The sequence below is a fragment of the Formica exsecta genome, unplaced genomic scaffold, assembly GCF_003651465.1.
Source record: "Formica exsecta isolate Colony F162 unplaced genomic scaffold, ASM365146v1 scaffold26, whole genome shotgun sequence".
Classification (NCBI taxonomy): Eukaryota; Metazoa; Arthropoda; class Insecta; order Hymenoptera; family Formicidae; genus Formica; species Formica exsecta.
In genome coordinates, this window is record NW_021849866.1 from 520,166 (window position 1) to 540,981 (window position 20,816).

The following is a 20,816-nucleotide window of genomic DNA, read 5'->3' on the forward strand; positions in this document are numbered from 1 at the left end:
TAATACAAATATATAAATATAATAAATAAAACAATCTACTATACACATATACACACATATAGTTTATACGACACAGCATAGAAACTCACGTTGAAATAAGCTTAGTAATGGCACTTATATCATTTCGCTATGGATATTCCGCAATTAAATAGAAATTCCAATTTCGTGTTACAACGCAACTCAACTCCGCGACATCTCCGTCATTTACAAATATTAAGCTTGCTTGAGTGTCAAGCTTGCGCGGGCGTATCGACATGTATATCGTGAATTATTATCTTTCTTCCCTCTCCCAGCCTCGGATATACCAGTTGTAAAAGATTTTTCTTCGGACGTGGGAGTTAAACCGCTCACGTTCCATCGTTCTCTCGCTTATTTTCCTATTCGGCATATGACGTAATTTTTCTATCCTATTGAGCCTTGGAAAATGAGAAATATTCAAGGAACGCATGCACTGCGAATCAGAAATCTGGTATCGCCGGCCACAAACATGGCACCGAAATAACTTCTGCACGAAATGCTTCCGCACGTCGATGTTATCGCATCTCGATGATAGCGGATTTTGCACGCGAGTTGTCACATATTCAGCGGATCTTTCATAGGATAAAATGAAAGAAACGATATATGACATTTATATGAGTCGCAATCAATGGAACGATACTATGATATTCTTTTCTACTCTGAGAAAAAAAATTATTGGAAAAAAATCAATACATATGTGAAAAAAATCAGGTCTTTCTTTCTATTTTATCTTAATAACTTTTTTTCATAAAAAAAATTTATAAAAAAATATTCAAAACTTTATTTTATTTTACGTGTAATAGTTTTGCACAAAAATGTGTACAAATTTCATCTTTTTATTAATTTTTACGATTTATTCACTATCATATATTGTAATGTGTTGGCACATGTTGGCAATATTGGCTTTTACAAGAGAACTATTCGAGTTCTGATATATAAGGAATTTATGTGAAAACATAGGAAATAATGTGTTGTCATGCTTTTCAAGGTAAGGCGAATATAAGGAAAATATTTCACGCGAACTTTGTTCACACACCTTACTCAAACTTAGCTCGAACTTCAACTCACCAGTAGTATAAATCGATGATTATCTTTCCAGCGCAATCATTAGTGTTACATTATCGGGTTTATAATGTTCGTGTCAATTCTTTTAAATAACTTTTACCACGGTATTAGTTTTGTTTTATAATGTTGTATAATTTTGGCAAATGTAAAGTTGGTTTTGAGTAAAATCTTTATATACCCAATGTGTGCAAATTGTTCGTATATTGTTAATAAATTTCAAAGATATACGTGCTGGCTTCCTTGATTTAAATATTGCTTAAAGACAACTTATCGAATGTGAATCAAATTACTTTTATTATAATATTACTGCAGATGATTTTAAAGCAATTGTTATTTCAAAGCATCACATTTTAAATAACGTACAATCAATATAAAATATAATCTTTAAAAAATATATAAAAATATTAAGTTTCTTGTTTTAAATAAAATATTTTTGGTATGTTTTAATAGTGAGTCAATTACATTAAAAATAAAATTTTTTTCAATCAAATATATTTTGTTAATTTTGATTTTTAAACTTATATAAATATATATTTTGTTTCCAAAAATGTTTTGTTATATTAAATAAATTATTAGTTGCATGTAATAAAAATTATTATTTTTAAAATACATTAAATTTTTAATATGAAAAAATATTTATTCAAATAAAGAAAACCTGTGTTTTTAGAAACAGTAGCCAAAAATTGTAAGGCGAATATAAGGAGGAAAATATTTCACGCAAACTTTGTTCACACACCTTACTCAAACTTAGCTCGAACTTCAACTCACCAGTAGTATAAATCGATGATTATCTTTCCAGCGCAATCATTAGTGTTACATTATCGGGTTTATAATGTTCGTGTCAATTCTTTTAAATAACTTTTACCACGGTATTAGTTTTGTTTTATAATGTTGTATAATTTTGGCAAATGTAAAGTTGGTTTTGAGTAAAATCTTTATATACCCAATGTGTGCAAATTGTTCGTATATTGTTAATAAATTTCAAAGATATACGTGCTGGCTTCCTTGATTTAAATATTGCTTAAAGACAACTTATCGAATGTGAATCAAATTACTTTTATTATAATATTACTGCAGATGATTTTAAAGCAATTGTTATTTCAAAGCATCACATTTTAAATAACGTACAATCAATATAAAATATAATCTTTAAAAAATATATAAAAATATTAAGTTTCTTGTTTTAAATAAATATTTTTAAAATACATTAAATTTTTAATATGAAAAAATATTTATTCAAATAAAGAAAACCTGTGTTTTTAGAAACAGCAGCCAAAAATTAAAATATATTTTTTTAAAGGTAGTAATTTAGTATATTAAAGATGAAAAATTTAATATAATTTTTTTATTTGCAAATAAAAGCATACTTCGCTTTTATTTTATATATATTTTACTAATTCAAATATTTGCTGCTCGATTGAAATAATTAATTCCTTTGCAAGAATTTAAATAAATAATTTTTTTAAATAAAAAAAAATTTCTTTGGATTCAGGATTTTTTTTTCAATGTACAAATTGCCACGTGTGCGTGCGCGCATGTGTGCGATGAAACAAAAAAAAAAAAAAAAACAAAAAGTCCATAATTTTCTGTGGTATATGGACTAGAATCTTTCGTGTTTGTGGTATATATACGCAATCGTACAAATGCAAATTCGCGCAGGGAATGCAAGTTTCTGAGGAAAATTCAATAAACTCCACCGCGCCACCGTCTTGCTATCTTCTACCATTGTTCATCGCGCCGCGCGACACGCTATCATATGGTTCACCGCGGTAAAGGGAACAAAGGAACTTTCAACGAAAGTGGCTATATTTGCTCCGGAGAATCGATACTCTCATGGTGCATATCTCAGCTCTCAAGTCTTTTACATCTTTCTTATTATGGCGGCGCGTATGCGTTGCGCCTCGTGTGTCGCGCATTAAAAAGGGAACAAAGCTGCTGGAAAATGTAGTCCAAAGAGCACTCGCATGACGTTCCGGCACGCGATGTAAAAAGGCAAAAGAGATGAAAAGAGACACATGTGTATTGTATATATTGAGGTAGTTGACGAGATCTTTTTCTGCTGGTATAAATGGTTCTATTTTTCTCAGCGGTTATCTGCTGCGTGGTAGATGGTCGCCTCGTAAAAAAAAAAAAAATGAAAGAAAGGAACCGAATCGAGTGCGATTGCGTTACGTCGATGTCGGCGATCAATCGACGACGCTCGTGACGCGCGTACATTGTGTATGTATCGCTAGCGTTGCTGAACGCACATCGGCTTATTAATAACGAAAACAGCGGTAACATCCCCGCAATGTCCCCATCCGTTATGCATAGGCTAGGTAATTAAGTAATTCAGTCCGCTTGGTTACGCTACTCACATAAATTATGCAGAGTTCGCGCTAAAATGGCATATTTCGCCGTGAGTTCTTAGTTAGGTGTATCGAAATTGTCAACGGGTATGATTAATTAAGCATTAATGCAAATGCGTGTTTTGACCTTCATCGATACGCGGATAAATGTATTTTGAACGCCCATCGATATGATTATAAAAATAATGAGAAGCTACATTCCATATGTCAAAATATAGTGCATGTTACTTTGACATATGGGATGGTACTTACGTTCTTTAAATTTAAACATTGAAACAATTACCATATTGTTTAAAAATTCTTTAAAACCATTGTTTAAAAATGAAAGATTTCAAATCACACGTTAAATTGCATAAAGTACAGATAAACGAGAATTTGATATAACACTGTACGACATACAAAACTAGTATATCGATACAATATTAATATACGATCAAATATTATAAAAAAAATTGTGATCGCGTTCGATTGATATTATTGATCGTATAAAAGACGCGATGGGAAAGTTGCGGAAGAGGAGAAGAAAAAGTATAGGACCACGGACAACTCACGTCAGAAGCAGGCGCTTGCAACAGGCTGCAACTGGTCGGCGCACGGTCAATTGCTCTTGGCGGATCGTACTCTCCGTCAATTAACCGTCACCGTTAATTAGTGCACGCTCTCCCCTGAGTTCCAGCGTCGTCGATGAGCAACACACTAGGCAATCGCGCAAAATCGCGCCGGTCCGCCGGGGAACCCCCGTGGCGAGCTGCCGCCACGATATCCGTCAACTGATAAGCCGGTGCTGACTGGGTGCTGCCTGCTGGTGTATGGTGTGTAGTCGCCACTACCTCAGTAACTGAGTCGCGCGCGCGGCTCAACTCGGCGGAAGAGCGGCGATGGGTAGAGAAGGTTGGCTGGCTGGGTGGAAGGGTGCGAGAGCTTCCCCTCGTACGGTCCGCAGGGATGTATCAAGCTGCCAAGCGTGGAGAGAGAGAGGAAAAAGATAGGAAAAGAAGTAACGATATGGGAGAGGGTGGATCAGGTGAAAGTTGTGGAGGCGGCCTGGAGGATGGAAAAGAAAGGGAAAGAAAGAAAGACGGAGAGAGGTCTAATAAAGAGAGGGATTGTCAGGCGCAACAGGCGTGGACGTAGATAAAACCGGACGGAGGCATATGTCGTGCCTTGTCGTCATCGTCGTCGTCGTTGTCATCGTCGTCATCATCGTCATCATCGTCCTCACAGCTCTCCGCTGTGATTGAAACTGTCCCAAGCATGTACTGACTTTTTATCGTATCAACCGGGACTAGATAATCGTGCAAATTGAACGGCGCGTGGCAGCCAAGAAGTAGGACATTCTGCGATGAATACAATGGTAGGCGCTCTTTACAAACCGTTATCGCGTAGCTGGGTAATTTTGTAAAATGCATCCAAAGTAGGTTTACGAGAAGGATTAATTTCTTCAATTTATCATTAGATCACTCCCTATATATGTACACACTCACATATGTACGTATGTAACAAAGTAAATATATACAATAAATAAATGAATAATACATACATGTATGTATGTATATAATCTATATTTTGTTACCTTCTAATTATCACGAGCAATGATAACGCATATCAATTACACAACAATCGATTATTCTTTTTTGTTGTTGGCCTCTGGACTCTTGATCGAGCCTTTATTTCTGTGACTTTAGGGCTTGAGATAACCGTGTTGAAAGTCAGGGATTGAAATATATGTACATAAAGCAGATTTCTCGTACGTCACGCGCGTTTATTAGGTGCAAACTTCGCAATCGCGTCTCGATTGTCTCTCTCAAGCGTTCGCCGCTTGCGTGCATGCGGCTTGAAGGCAAACAGGTGTCCTTGTTCTATATCGTACTTATTGACGCGTCGCACTTCGCAGTTGGCGCGGGTAGTCTGGACCCCGGAGGGTCGATGATCAGGAAAAGCCCGACTTTCTCACGGGCTTGCCGGATTCTAGGTCACGCAGCGAAAATTTTACGCGCTGCCGTGTAAGCATGCGCCGGTTTTGCCACGTGCCGGCCCAAGTCCTTATTGTCATTCTTCCGTCAAAGAAGGTAGAAAAAATATTTTGCCGGAATTATACTTGTGTGTGTGTTTTAGGAGATAATATTCAGAGCGAGAAAGCATATCCAGAAAAAATATCACGATGATGGAAAGAGTTTGGTGGATGAATCTGACTGGGAAAAGGATGAATTATTTATGCAAGCTAGTTTGAAGAGATTTTTATTTCTTATCATATTTATTATACTCTCTATGCAATGTAATGAACGTAAACAAGGGAAATTATATGTTGCTTTTGTTATTTCTTTTTCTATTATAAAAATTGCATCAATGATAATATTTATCGTAAAAGGATGAAGCTTCCAGTAATAATGATAATGTTGTGACAGAATACCGTGTTATTTAGAAAAATAAGTTATTTATACAAGCTCAAAAAAATATTAATTAAAATAAAAATTAAAACGTTTTACGATAATGCTCGATTTAGTTGATAAAGGCCAATTATAAAACAGAAAGGATATAAACATACTAGAGAGAGTAAATATTAAGAAATGTCAATTTTAACATTTTAGGATTAATATATTAAGTGCATCATAATATATTTCGCGTGATAGACAAACAATGAGTATGTTCAAATTATCTATTTATTAGGATTTATTAGCACAACAGTAAATTTATTTTTCTAAATACAAGCGTTCATAAATTTGGAGAACTGAAAAGTGCCTTGGAATGTATTTAGTAATATAAATTTGCGCTGATTGTAATTAATTGAATCTTTTGTTTTTCATCATAAAATTAAAAGAAACAATAAAGCATTGCCTAAAACATTATTTTAATAAATTTATGTATAGATGCATCTAATTCTATAGAAATTGATCGATAGATCAGTTGGTTTCTCGTTCTCGCCGAGATATACTTTAATTTGTTGGAATCATTCCAATAATCGCTATAAAATGATCACATAGTAAAATTGTCAGCTTAAGAGGATGCCGGACCGTCCTGTTTTACCGGCCATAATAATTATATATTTGCTTAATATAAGGGTTTTGCGGTGTGTACGTGCAAAATAGGATACCTCTCCACTCGGAAATGCATGAAGGAATATAAGTGAACGTTTGAAAATGTATTTGAAAGCCTAGTAAGAAACATTTCGGTGTGCAAAATGTTGCATAGTAAAATCTTTTTTATAAAGCTTCTAAACTCACTTCTCGAAGTTCACTAATACTTTTTGATAAAATGCCGAGTGCGGAGTTCACTTGTTAGGCACGTGCAGGTTGCAGGTTTTTTATATTAAGTAAATGTTGACGGCAGAAGCCGATAACAAAACTGTAATTTTTTAATTTTTTTTCACTTTTCATATGAAATCATAAACCCCGCACTCCGTTATTATGTATACTTTAATTATGGAAAAGGATTTGTTGATATCTATAATCAACAAAAATATTTTGCAATCCTACTAATATTCGCATTCTGTCGGTATCCGGCATCCTCTTAATATGCATGACCTTTTGTTGGAAATCCAGGATTTAATGTATAACGTATGGTTTATCATCCCATGACGGTATAAGAGGTTTCTTTCATATCATTGTACTGTTGAGGCTAGTTTTACCGATACATTACCGCTCTTATCATTTGATATACTTGAGAGAATTCTAATGATATATTTTTAATTTTCAATTATTATTAGAATGCGCTTTATAACATGTTCAATTTGCAATTGTTTCTTCTCTTTTCTTTTGTCAAACCAAAAGAAATATTATAGAAGATAATGAGATAGCAATTGACAGCAAGAAACTATATAGAAGCATCACAGATAATTTCTTAATCTATTTTATTGCGGTTCGCAGAAAATGGGTTTGCAGTTTGGCAATTTACCAATTCGGATTCGTAGAGTAGTGTATTACAGTATATCACCCACGGAACAACGGGCTTGGGCAAAATCGATGACGCATGGAATACCTAATTTGGTAAATAGGGCAATGCGTGCGCTCCCGACGATGCTTCCAGGTATTTATGTAACTAAATATAAAAAAAATAGAAAAGACACACACATACAAAACAGAATGTTATATTTTTTATTATTTCTATAATTTATCAATTTTTGTAACCAAATTGCATATTATATTGTTATTAATGTATTGACATATTTTTGATAATTTATCTTATATTATTTTGCATTTAATTTTTTTCCCATATAATCTTAATTAAATATATCGATGTTTATTTTTAAAATATTAGCTTGCTTAATCTCTTGCTTTTAATCAACATCTTTTAATCTTGCTTTACTTAATCTCTTTTCTCTTAATTTCTTTTTAAAATTAGAAAAAATCAATGATATTTTGTATATATATACATATCATCAAAATTCAAATTCTCTAAGACCGCCGATTATTGCGTTAAAAGTAGACCACCGGAATAAGCTGATAGTGTACACATATCTATATAATCTAACTCTCCAGTATATTTATTTATAATAATGAGCGATGCGCGAACGTGACAACAATTTTACAACGTAACTTGCTGAAAGATTATCGTTCAAATATTAGACAAACACGGATTCATTACGGATTCATTTTATGGGGGTTTGTTTTGAAATGAATATGAGGATTGATTGGATACTCAAATAATTTTGATAACAATTCTATACTAATATCGTATATGCCATTATTTCTATAAAATCGCAATGTTGAAAATTTTTATTTGTACTGGTATGAGAGAGATGAAACTAGTATTAAAAATATTATTCATATACCAAAATTTTGATTTTATATTATATAATAGAAAGAAATGTGTCATAAATAGCAATATGATATCAAACAACATGTACAAGTATTTGTTTTGATTTCCATTTACGCACGGAGTGATATAATAAAACGCGCAGGATAAAAGCACACATTTGATCGATGGAAATACGTTGGTATGCTTGTTATAAAAACCACAAGACTCAATTTATAAAATTAATAGAATTGCTCTCAGTGACGTCACATTTATTCATAGAAATCGATATATATATATATTGAAATTTCTATTTTATTGAATATATTTTCTTTTTTCATGATTATATTTTTGATTATATATTTTTTGTTTTAGGTTTTATAATGTCGGTTGTAGTATATAAATGGTCTACTGCAACATATGATCGATATAATCGCAAGGATCCCAAATTATACGAGAATGACAAGTGAATGCAAGAATTGATCAAGCTATTTTTAAATTGACTTCATAATTAAAACTTGATATTATTGTCTCTCTTCAAAATTATTTTTAAAAAGATTAAAAATCTACTGAAAATAACAAAAATAAAAATTCTAATAAAAAAGCATTTATATTATGCGTGCTCGTATTTATATTATATTATATATATAATAAATATAAATGTCTAATATATTATAAGTAATTAGATATTGAAATGTAAATAATTTATTTTATAAGATATTAGCAGAGAGACAAACTGCTAATGTGATTCGTGTATGTACACACATTTACATGCATACGGCAACCTATTATTAGCTATTATAATAGTGTGGGAACAAGTTTATAATTACTCTACGATTTATGAAGTAATAGCGAACTTAATTAAACTTTGCTATGTATACTATATACTTCTGAATAGAATAATAATAAGGTTTGAAATGTGTTCCCTATGTTTTATCTGTGAAATACTCTATTTTACGATAAAAAATTTATTTGATACATTTATTGATTACAAAATCAATAATACGTATATTTTTTGTCATTCATATAATCACAAGTCATAAATTGTATGGCATACAATGGACAAAGAAATGCTAATAGTCTAAGGCACATATCAATGCCACTCCTCTTTTTATCCAATACGATTGCGGTTTGTCAGCCATTGCTAGAACGAAATTTGTGGAATGTCCCGTTGTTGTTAAAGTTCCAGAGCGTTCAATAGTTTTATATACAGGACATATATAAATTCCATGCGATGGAATTATATGATTAATTTCTGGTAACAGAAGAATTGGCGGCATATCTGGAATAACAAATAGTATGGTGTCAGTACGTGGTTAAAAGCAGCTAAAAAATCTATATAATTTGTTTAATAAACAAATTACACGAAAAGCTTCGAAAAGCACAGCTACTTATATCTCGGAAGCTTAGTATTTTTTTCAGTAATTTCGTATATTAATGTAAAGTTAACTGTGTCTGTGGGTGATATGAGAGATTATTAATATCTAACCAGTAAATAATTCCTTCGGTAAAGATTCTACAAGATAATTTCCATTCCATCGACAACCTTCCAGGAAAAGACCAAAAATAACACAACCGTTCAATGGTCTTCGCATTGGTTTGGAAGTTAAAATCTGTGACATATGTAACATTGTGTGTAACATTGATTTTTAAAATTGGTACGGATTTTAAAATTATTGCAAAATAATTTTTTGGAGACTGATTTAAATCTACATATATTAATTAAATGCTAACAATTAATTCAACAATATAATGTGCACGATATGATAAGTATTGCAAACTAGAATTTATATACAATAGTGATGAACGTATAAAATTTTATTTATATAAAATTTATTTATATATTTATCTATTTATATTTATTCATATATAGTTATTTATTTATATTTATTCATATTTATTTATTTATTTATTTTATTTTCTTATTTGTTTAAATTCTTTTTTTTTTAAATTTATATTGAATGAAAGCTTAAAAGCTCTGAAAGCTTAAAAGACATTGAAGCAGTATCAATCTTTATTTTGCTGTAATTATTGTGTGTCGTGCGTCACGTTACATTGACTTGTTAATCAATTAATTACAGGCCGAACGCAGATAATATAAGAAGGCGTACCTACCTTGTAGCTAAAATCGATTGTGTCAATGGATACTCTGTGTTTGCGTGCGAAGTTTTGTAACGTGCCAGTTAGAAAGGCTTGGGGAAAATAGAAACCTGATATCCAAAATGCAGAAGGTATACCGCGATCTCGCCAATCGCTTATAAATTTAATCCTGTCCTTTAAATCGAGGAACCATGCGGCTAATAAAAATGATAAAATATTTAATATAACTGTCTAGATTAAGTAAAAATTATAGTAAATTGTTAAATTTATATATTTAACATTTTTCTACCTAAAGATTTGATAGAAGGGTAACTCTTGCTTTGCCAATACGCAGGTATTTTATTGTTAAGAAAACTGATAGCTATCATTTCGAGCTGCTCCGACATAACGATTAAACCTTTTAAAGCCTTCAAAAGATTTTGCAACGTTGTTTGCATGATTTCAAGTAAGTCGTTGTACCGTTTGGCTTCTTGTAGTAATACAGTATTAAAAGATTCTTCGTATGATATAGGATATCTGAAATTCAATCCATTTTACTTAGAAATTTAATAAAGATTTTTAAAAATATATCTAACTCTCTTATTTATGCACTAAAATAAAATGTACCCAAAAAAATTTTTTTATTAAAGGGTTATTTATTTAAATGCTTGCAAAGGAATTAGTTATTTCAATCAAGCAGCAAATATATTTGAATGAGTAAAATATTAAATACAAGCGAAATATACTTTTATTTGTAAATAAAAAAAAATATATATTTACCTAAGTATATATTTATTTAAAAATAAATTTATTTATAAAAAGAATTAAAATTGACAAAATGTATTTATTTGATTGAAAAAAATTTTATTTTTAGAGTGTGTCATGAGAGATAATAATTCTTTACTATATCTCAGAAATTATATAAAGACAAATATATTTTATTATATATTAGAGAAAATAAAAATTGCAAGGAGCTTGTTATTTCAAACTACAAAGTAGTTTCACTTTAAAAGCGTATTAAATAATAAAATTTTAGATATCCAGACAATGATCAGAAAACAATATCCAATAGTACCTCGTTTCCATTGCGACTAAATCAAATAGTTTTGGCATCGTGGCCAACATGCCGTTAATTATTTGGATTGTTTCTTCCTCGATACTTGCAGCTACAATACTAATTTCTCTGGGTTGCATGATTAATAAAGTTGCAAGGCAGGTATACGCTTCTATTTGAGCGCATGTTATATCGGCGTTTGAATGCATGCCAAACAGTGACGGGTTGTCGTTTAAAGGAAGACCCTTTATATACTCTAGATAATCGTTGAATGACGCTGCAGCTGGTAGCTTCATATGTGAACATGCAACAATAGATTGAGATAACAAGATAAAAATATGGTTAAAAATAGTTCCTTTGTATAAATTTAGATTTATAAATGCTCTTATGTTGTGGAAAGCTTAGTGGAAATAGTGGAAATAGTTATATTTCAGAATACAAATTTTGAAAATAAGTAAAATAAATAAATAGAGCCTTCTGCTATTGAGGACCTAAATTCAAAGCTATGTTAATTTCAAAATCATAAATTTTTAAACAAAAAAAATTTTTGTTAATTTTTTTGTTATATTATATATATTAAAAGATATTTTAATTATTTTTTTAAATATATACACACTGTACAATGTATAAAAAATAAAAAATAAATAATATGATATAATTTAGCATTTAAATATTTTTTCGTAAATTTGTTTCATAAAATAGTATAGAGATAGTACAGAAAAAAATTATATTAATAGAATATATGATACGCTCTTTCTCTCTCTCTCTCTCTCTCTCTCTCTCTCTCTCTCTCTCTCTCAAACATTTCTTTAGACTAAATAATACATTTTAAAAAAAAATTTAATTTTTTAAAGAATTACCATGGTTTAAAATTTAGCTTTCCAATTTACGTTATAAATATTTTTTAAAAAATATTTGTAAACAACTATTTCCAATATAAAATTCCAATGTAAATATTACCCAAACAAATATTTTTTAGAAAATATTTGTTGTTTGAATATATGTATACCTGATGGTATATGTTTTGTTCGTCAAATTGATAATCTGGTGAGACAACATTGGCATTATAGTAATCTTCGAGAAGTGTCAAAACACATCGACGATCCCAATCATCTGTTATTCGTCCACCGTAATTAATATGTCCAGTAGTATATATGAGAACCTTTTATATATCCAAACAATAACCATTATTTAATAATGAAAAATATTATTTATAAGTTGAATTCAAAGATATCGATTAAAGAAAAACGATCTTTAATTTCTAAATATTTTTAAATTTATTAATATTTTTTAAATTTTATTTGTTTAGATTATTGCAGGCGGAGTTGATATTTCACTCATTGCCAGTATAATATTATGTAAAAAATTGCAAATGGAATTCAAAGTTAAATTTCGTAAATATTGCAAAATATGGAATCATGTATTTAATATAACAACTTTATATTTACCAGTGAAAATATGAAAGTTTCTGCTCTTTTATATTAGTTTCGCAATACTTTTGCGAAGAAAGAGAATATGTTTGAAACACGAATGCTTCGAGCTGTCTCTTTTGTTTACCTAATCAATATTTTTTGTATATTATTATGGTATAGTATTATTACCTTAAATGGCAAAGTATCATATTCCATAAGGAACATGTGTAGTTGCGACAAGCATATAGCTAAATCTCCGCTTGTAAATTCATAAGGTATATTAAAGCCAAGGGGGCCGAATTTTCGTCTTTCGAGTAATACGGAGTGGAACATACAAAGTGAGAATATAAGCCATTTAAGTAGAGGAGCTTTCGGATAATCAAATTCCAGAAGCTCTTGCAGTTCTGTCACTTGTGTCAGATACGCGCGAAGTATATTAGCCTATGTTAAAAACAGATAAAAATATAGAAAACAAGATAAACTTTATGAGTAAAATGTCTCGTAATATGCAAAAATGTTTCTATTTTCTTTATATTTATTATTATACTCTTGTAATAATTAATTATTTTTTCTGGTAAGTTAGTATAATTGGTATGTTTTTAATGCTAAAAATTTCGAAGTTACATATCTTTATGAGAAATGTTACGTTTTCGTATTTACATGCGTGATGTGTTTACAAATATTCTTTTTATTTAATTGTAAAAAAATAAAAAAAATAATTCTATTTGAAAAGTTTATACAGTTTTATATTCGAGACTTACACAAAAACAATGTAATATTGATACCTTTATACCTCGCGGTGGTTCTATCGTCATTTTGCTGCTGTTTTGAAGAATATTGATGGGAAAATCGGGAGAGGGTGCGGATGTCAACCACAATCGAAAATCTCGGTGAATATTTTCCTGTGATAATGTTTCAGCGAGAGATTCGAGTTGCGGCATCCAACTTGGTGCTAAGTGACAATTCTGCAAAAGGGTAAAAGTTTATTATAAATATTAAATACATATCTTATATGTAGAGAGCATACGTTAAATACAATTTTATTTATTTTTTTATATGATCGTTCAATATATCTCGATAGCAATTCAATAACACACATTGTCGAATTAATCTTTTTTTAGTACAGCATTATTTTACATTTATATGTATTTTTTTAAATATTTTCAATTCCAGTGCCACATTTTATATGAAAAAGATACGTTGTTTAAAGATATTAAAAAATTTTAAATGGTAGCGGATATATATTGGATATGGATCAGGAAATTCCGGGTATGTCGCAAAAAATTGCATATTAAAGGATCGGAGAACTAACCATGAATAAAAAGTTATTGCTTTTATATTATTCAGATCAAGCAATATTGTCTCCGATATAATATTCATTTCACGTGTAATACTATACATAATAATAAGTTTAGATGTTTCACTGAATGTAAAATTTTGTTATCTTCTGTTTTTTCTTCTTTATCGTTATGATAATATAAGCACATTACGCAACTCAATAAATTATTTCTCCGATTCTTTATGTTTTATATATATTATCAAAATGAGACTTTTTTTCTTTTATCATTACATTTTATCTTATCGGATAAAAAAAGACAAATTTTCATGTTATGTAAAAGGTTTAGTATCTTGAGTATATTATTTTGCACTCATCACAAAAACTATCTAGTCTTGTCTTTTTCTTACTCGCAAAATAAATAAAGTTATTTAATATTTTTATAATATTTTGATTTTAATATGTAATATAGAATACGACATTAAATAGATAGATAAATATTTATTTTTATGTATTAAAGCTTTTTGTAAAATAAATTTATTTTATCTAGTTATCGAAAGATAGCTTCTAACTTGAAAAAAGGCCCACGTGCCGTTCTGCGTTGATTGCTTCAGCATGGCCTGTGCCATGGGTCCTTGACCCTGGCCAAGAGATATCGAATACAATTTTTTGCTCATCTCTAGCTTGTCGGCAAACTTATATAACTCCGTGGCCGGATCTGTCCCGGGCGATAAGATAAAGACAATCGGCGTGCTGTTGAATGACTCCTCATAAATCGTCGACAATTCCGTTACCTGCGGTTCGACAAATTGTCGACCAATCGTCTTCGTCAGATAGATTTGTATAGCGTTGATAAGTTTATCGGGCCTTAGACATTTGAGTATCAGTAATTTTTCAAAATTGTCGAGTTTTGTCTCCCATGGTTCGGGAAATGGTGCTCTAAACAGGGCAAAATTGTATTTTTTTTAATGAAAGGGATCTTTATTTTAGTCATTTTGTAAACGACAGAATAAAAAATTGTTAATTTTTAATACAATATAAATTTTCTATATCTCTTTTCTGAAAAAATTACAGAAAATATTTGCAAATAAAAAAAAATAAGACCTCTTAATTTTTCAATAATAAATTAAAATATAAAATATAATCAGAGAGAGAGAGAGAGAGAGAGAGAGAGAGAGAGTGATTCGTTTCACATCAACTTAATTTATAATTTCTTTTTTGTTCCTTTTTCTACTAATAAGAGTGATATAATTATTTCTTAAATTGATTCAACATCATGATTATAATTTATCTTTATTGTATAAGAGAAGTTCGAGCTTAAATATGAAAAAAGATAATCTACTTACAAATGCGCTTCCTGAGTATCGAATATGTGTTTAAATTGGGTTAAAGAAAATTGGAAAGATGTGACAAATTTGTCAAACTTTGAAAGTCTCTCTAGAGCTTGAATCTCCCTCCAACATCTTGGAGTAATCCATTCTGGAGCGGGATTTGGCAATTCCTGAAGGGAAGGAAAAAACTTCGAATATACATCGACGATGTGCCAACGATGTGATAGATATTTTCTCATTTACGTATGCTGGAGACTATTTTTAGTTATTTGTTTTAACTTTTAGGAGAAACAATCGAAGATCAAAACAAATCTAATTCCAAAGTTTTTTACTTTAAGTGGAGATAGGTTAAAATAAATTTAATTCTATTTGACGTTTGATATATTTTCACATGCTTGATCTATATAGAACAGAGTGCGAAAAAAAATATTGGGATACTTCCATATTTAACATTTTCCTCCAAAACCTACTCTCTTCGAGATATTTTAGGGTCCCAGTATTTTTTTCGCACCCTGTATATGTTAAAGTTGTTGATGCTAAATATATTGAAAATAGAATAACGCATTTTATATAATAACAATAATTTTATATTTAATTTTTTAATTTCTAAGATGTACTGTATATAAATAAATTTTTTAATTTGTATATTATATACTTTCACGATACTGTTATTATTATGTACACAGTATAATTAATATTTTTTTATATGCGCAATTATTATATTCAATGTTTTAATTGCTAATAAATTACATATTATACTTGTATTTTTCCAAAACTAATACAATGATTAATTTTCAAAAAGTAAATTTTTATTAACTGTAAAATTAATATTAATATAGTTTCATATTATAACTATAAATTCGCTTATATAAGATTTTACCCGTATTGGTGCGGTCGTAGTAAGAAAATGTCGCCACTCTTTCGGATCGATTCTTTTATCGTCCAAGAGAATACGTCCGCAAACGAGAAAAGCGAAGTGCATTTTGTGTCTTTCGAATAAACTGCGACATACATTCGAAAAGAGCGCGAACGTGAAATTCTCAGTGATGTTTGCGATTCGTTTATTGATATCTTCTGTTAAAATTAAATTACAGTAAATTAAAAATTGCAAAATGTTGTATTTTAAAATAAATAAATAAATACATTCTCCAGTTTTTTTTTCAAAGGTCTTTAAACCTAAAAAAATGCTATGGTACACATCTATATAAAAAAGTTCAAGTTTGTATAATCTTTTTAACTACAACTTATACATATACCAGATAAAAGTGCATTAATGAACATTAAAATATAATTAATTATTAGACTATACTTACTATTTTTTTCGGTATTTAATATGCTATTGTTCAATATAATGATAAACCATTCCAGAGAATATTGATACATGATATTGATACGCTGAAGATCAACAATACAGAAAAATAGTATCTGTGCCCGATTTGCTACTGGCATGTATAATGATCTTGTTAAATCGATATTTGTTTGCGTAAGTTCGGCATTTTTCATTTTTATCTATATTAAAAGATCATTTAGATCATACGTTCGATAAATTTGTATGATAAGAAGAGAAAAAATCTCTAATTGTATTTTTAATATTAATTGGCTTTTGACTCAATTTCATTTTTAACGGACTAAATATATGTATCGAATTTACTTTATATCTCATTAATATTAAGATTTTATCGAAATTAATTCAATTTATATGTGCATGAAAATATCTTTTGGAATAAACTAAAAATATTTAATTCTTTTGATATTATTCGACCTTGATTTCTTCACTCTTGGTTTTGGAAGCCTCCAAGGTAAGAATTAGGTCAATATCGTCAACTATTGATTCTTCAGATATTGCGAGTCTGTGAAGAATTTTATCTTCGATCGCACCTAGATCACGTTTCATTTCAGCACTTGACACAATAAGCGTGTTTCTTTCCTGTTCGAGATCAGGACGTTCTTGTATTGTGACTAGAGAGAGCATCTGACCGACAAGAGCACTGTAAGATTACACATATCGTGGGATTAGATACAAATATAATATCACACTCAACCTATATCAATTGGTGTCGCGAGACAAGTTTCCTTTTCAAATAAGATTAAGTCAACTTTATTTACTTTATTATATTTTTAACTTAAAGACTAGATATATTGATTATTGAATCTTACATTAATTACATTAATTAATATTTTTTTGGAAAATAGAATAGCTAGTAAATTTTCCGAAATCAGAGAGTTAAAGAGGAATAATGATCGCAAATATATTCATAAATATATATCCCGATTTCTTTTATCTTAAGAATAACATTGATTAAAATTCTCATTGCATACAATTACTATTAAATATGATTAGATGATTACTTTGATCGTGAAATGATAATATGTGGCTAGTAGAGTATATTTCATAATTTTATAATAATTATATATACAAAATTTACGACATATTTATGTAAAAAATTTAGTTGATTTATACAAAATTTGCATACGTAAAATATTTACATACAGTTGAAAAATTTGGCTCAAATTTAATATATATTGCATGTCCCAAACATTTCATACAAATTTTTGTGTTAATTTAACATGATATGGATATGTTAAATGATGACACTAATACTATGTTAATATTTCAACAAAATAAATGCAAACTTCTTAGTAACTTCAAATAAATTTTGTAAAATCAACATATTTTTAATGATAAAATTAACTTAGAAAAAAATTTATCGACGGTCTGTAGTCACTCTCACTCCTATTATAGAATAAAATCAACAATTTTTTTCTATCAGTTTTAACAGATAAATCCTGTCACTAATAATACGGAACATATTTATTATGTAAAAATATGCGCACATTGTGTTATTTTTACACTTTTTTGAAATTATTTTAATAATTCAACGTTTGATGAACACAACAACAATATATTAAATTAACACATAAATGTGTTAAATATTTGACACAATTCAACCGGCATATTTTTAACAAAAAAATATAAATTTTCCAATTGTAAATATGTTTCTTAAAATCTTACCTAATAGTTAGCGCAAAGTTGACTATTAGCACTTTTACCGCTATTTCCGGAGTATAATGCGGATTTGATAATCTCGTAGTTAGATAAAGACGAAAATCGAAGTTATAAGGTACGATATTTTCGCCAATTTTAATACTCAATTGTCCGGCATGCGTGAATAATGAACGCATAAGAATCGGATCTAGGGCAGCCTCCAATTCGGTACCGACGTTTTCGATTAAACAAGGTTTTCCAATACGTACGGAATTTTCAATGATGCGTAATAGATTCTTATCTGTTATTTTTGCTATTACAAGTCCGATTGGCTTGTACTGAAATTAGGAATTATTTGATCGATTAAAAGAATAGGGGAAATATTATCAAGTATTTTAAACAATGACTGAAAAAAGATTAGTGTGACAATTATTTAATGTATTAAACTAATATAATAAATATAAAAATTAATATATAAATTTAAATTTGATAACTCTAAAAAGTTATGACACATAATATATAGCGTTTTACGATATATTCCTATAGAGATACATAAATATATATACATAATACATATATGAATATTTGTAGGAGTTATTGCTTTATCAGATAAATTCAATACATTTCAACAAACATTATTGCATTATCGAATAAAGGGACAACTGACGCACAAATATAATAAAATATTTTAATACATTTTCATTATAATAATAATACCTCATAAATTGTGATTTTATACAGTTATTGTAATTCCATCTAAAATACATTTATAATTTAGTTGAGTTTCAGTTTTACGCTGTATCTTATTATAAAAATTTCTTATCAGCAGATACGTAAAATTTATTGTAGAGCATAGATTGGACAGAAAATATAAAAAAGAATTTATCGTGTGTTTTTACAATGTAATACTCACCATATTACGTATCCATTTATTTGCCTGCGATTGAGGGTCAATGAAAAGAGGCCATCGCTTTGAATTCATCACGAGTACCGCGTTTTCCACGGATAGGGCATCTCTCGGTAAGCCATTAATGTGCCAATTTCTTATCTCCACCTGATTGCCAAGTGTCAATACCGGCTTGCTGCCCGGAGTGTGAGGCACGTCATCGCCGAGAGCATTGTACCAGATTGCCAGGAGTTCCTGGCGGTAGGTGTCCGTAAAGGGCGTCAAATACGCTATCGCACCTATAATAAGGTGAAAGCTTTTAACGTAAAGGGATTGTGTGAAATGAGGCTTGTTCTTATTAGAATGAACAGAGCTCTATTGCGGACATTCGATTAAACTGATGAATCCAAAGCTTTGTCAATCCTCTCGTTAATAGAACAGTAAACAATTGAAACGACCAATAAACCGTAGATAGTGTAGCGTCATTTCCGATGGCTTTTACACTGGCAGAAATCAGTATCAAGAGAGAAAGAGAGATACGTGTTAATATTTAACAATACTATACAAGTAATGTTTTCGACTTTATAAATAAAAGACATCGCATTTAGAAACAAAAATTAAAAGCTTCTGTAAATATACGTAATATCTTTATTAGTAATTCTTATTTTTATATCTTGATTTCTCCTTTGCCATAATAAAAGAACATTGTATTGACAATAATTTTTATAATTATATATAAATTATTATTAACTTTTTAATTATGGAATATGAAAGAAATTTAATATTAAAAATGTGATATAGTCGAATATATAGCTCGCTAATAAAACTCGCTAAAATTGTGATATAAATTGTATTTTTTAAATCTTTTTTGTGTAAGACTTTTATGGAAAATTTCGCTTTCTCATATCTGACAGAATCAAATTAGTGTCACTGTTTTCTTTGCAAAGAGTAAGTTCCCTTAAGGCCTAGCGAGAAAATCAGATTTACGCGAATGACTGTGATTTTATCGTAAACGTCACATTAAATCTGTTAAAGAGGATCTTACGGAATTTTAGGGAGCGATGTTCTTAACGGACTGGTCCCAAAAAAAAAAAAATTATATACGACAAATTATATTATATAATATGTCTTTCAAAATATTAAACAATTATCAATAATAAGTTTTAAATCATTATGCATGTTATTTATTCATATTTATTCATATTTATTTTTAATTTAGCGGCATTTTTAATCTAAATTATGAACGAGTGACAGGAGAAAAAGAAAAAGGAGAGAGAGAGAGAGAGAGAAAGAAAGCTTTGTTTTTCTCTTGACATAATCGATTTGTTTTTTTTAAATAGACTGAAATATAATAATCAGTGTATGTTTTGTGTGACTTACATTTATTAAAAATTTAAAATTAAACGTTATAGAACACTACAATTATGCATATTATATATTAAAACAAGAGTTATTAAAATATTTTTGATTTTACAGAAATTATAATTTTAATAACAATTACATATGTATAACAATGTAACTTTGTTCTTAAAAAATTAAGATATGATTCATAATATCAAAATTTTTTTACTGCGAGTGTTATTAGTATTTTTTAAATAAGATATAATATATATATATATATTATTAATTT

At 29.5% G+C, this 20,816-nt stretch overlaps 3 protein-coding genes across 4 annotated transcripts in view; 1 reads left to right on the forward strand and 2 right to left on the reverse strand.

Moving 5' to 3' along the window:
* LOC115236723 (rabphilin-3A) overlaps positions 1 to 4,939 on the reverse strand; it is a 17,021-nt gene extending 12,082 nt beyond the window's left edge. The window contains exon 1 of one of the 2 annotated variants that reach the window (XM_029809350.1): positions 3,983 to 4,936. The gene's annotated coding sequence lies outside the window, so the exon portion shown is untranslated. Of the gene's footprint in view, positions 1 to 3,982 lie in introns of both variants that reach the window. The other variant, XM_029809353.1, reaches the window with a different exon arrangement.
* A 1,894-nt stretch (positions 4,940 to 6,833) lies between these two features.
* LOC115236783 (cytochrome b-c1 complex subunit 8-like) lies at positions 6,834 to 8,702 on the forward strand. The gene is made up of 2 exons (XM_029809469.1): positions 6,834 to 7,454; positions 8,538 to 8,702. Exons 1-2 carry the CDS (start codon positions 7,298 to 7,300, stop codon positions 8,630 to 8,632), a joined length of 252 nt encoding a protein of 83 aa, XP_029665329.1. The 5' UTR covers positions 6,834 to 7,297; the 3' UTR covers positions 8,633 to 8,702.
* Positions 8,703 to 8,822: 120 nt separating this feature from the next.
* LOC115236669 (dynein heavy chain 1, axonemal-like) overlaps positions 8,823 to 20,816 on the reverse strand; it is a 36,662-nt gene continuing 24,668 nt past the window's right edge. The window contains exons 22-36 of the mRNA XM_029809259.1: positions 19,214 to 19,485; positions 18,328 to 18,638; positions 17,077 to 17,302; positions 16,628 to 16,823; positions 16,195 to 16,388; positions 15,330 to 15,484; positions 14,556 to 14,922; positions 13,493 to 13,672; positions 12,897 to 13,148; positions 12,305 to 12,457; positions 11,317 to 11,585; positions 10,552 to 10,778; positions 10,278 to 10,459; positions 9,652 to 9,775; positions 8,823 to 9,444 (exon numbers count right to left, since the gene is read on the reverse strand). Of these exons, the coding sequence (XP_029665119.1) occupies positions 9,236 to 9,444; positions 9,652 to 9,775; positions 10,278 to 10,459; positions 10,552 to 10,778; positions 11,317 to 11,585; positions 12,305 to 12,457; positions 12,897 to 13,148; positions 13,493 to 13,672; positions 14,556 to 14,922; positions 15,330 to 15,484; positions 16,195 to 16,388; positions 16,628 to 16,823; positions 17,077 to 17,302; positions 18,328 to 18,638; positions 19,214 to 19,485 (3,317 nt within the window). The 3' untranslated portion in view covers positions 8,823 to 9,235. The remainder of the gene's footprint in view (positions 9,445 to 9,651; positions 9,776 to 10,277; positions 10,460 to 10,551; positions 10,779 to 11,316; positions 11,586 to 12,304; positions 12,458 to 12,896; positions 13,149 to 13,492; positions 13,673 to 14,555; positions 14,923 to 15,329; positions 15,485 to 16,194; positions 16,389 to 16,627; positions 16,824 to 17,076; positions 17,303 to 18,327; positions 18,639 to 19,213; positions 19,486 to 20,816) is intronic.

What these genes read in the sequence shown, in the direction of transcription:
- LOC115236783 (XM_029809469.1), top strand. Translation starts at nt 7,298, where the DNA reads ATGGGTTTGCAGTTTGGCAATTTACCAATTCGGATTCGTAGAGTAGTG. An exon ending in GCTCCCGACGATGCTTCCAG is followed by an intron (nt 7,455 to 8,537) that starts GTATTTATGTAA and finishes TTTTTGTTTTAG; the next exon opens with GTTTTATAATGTCGGTTGTA.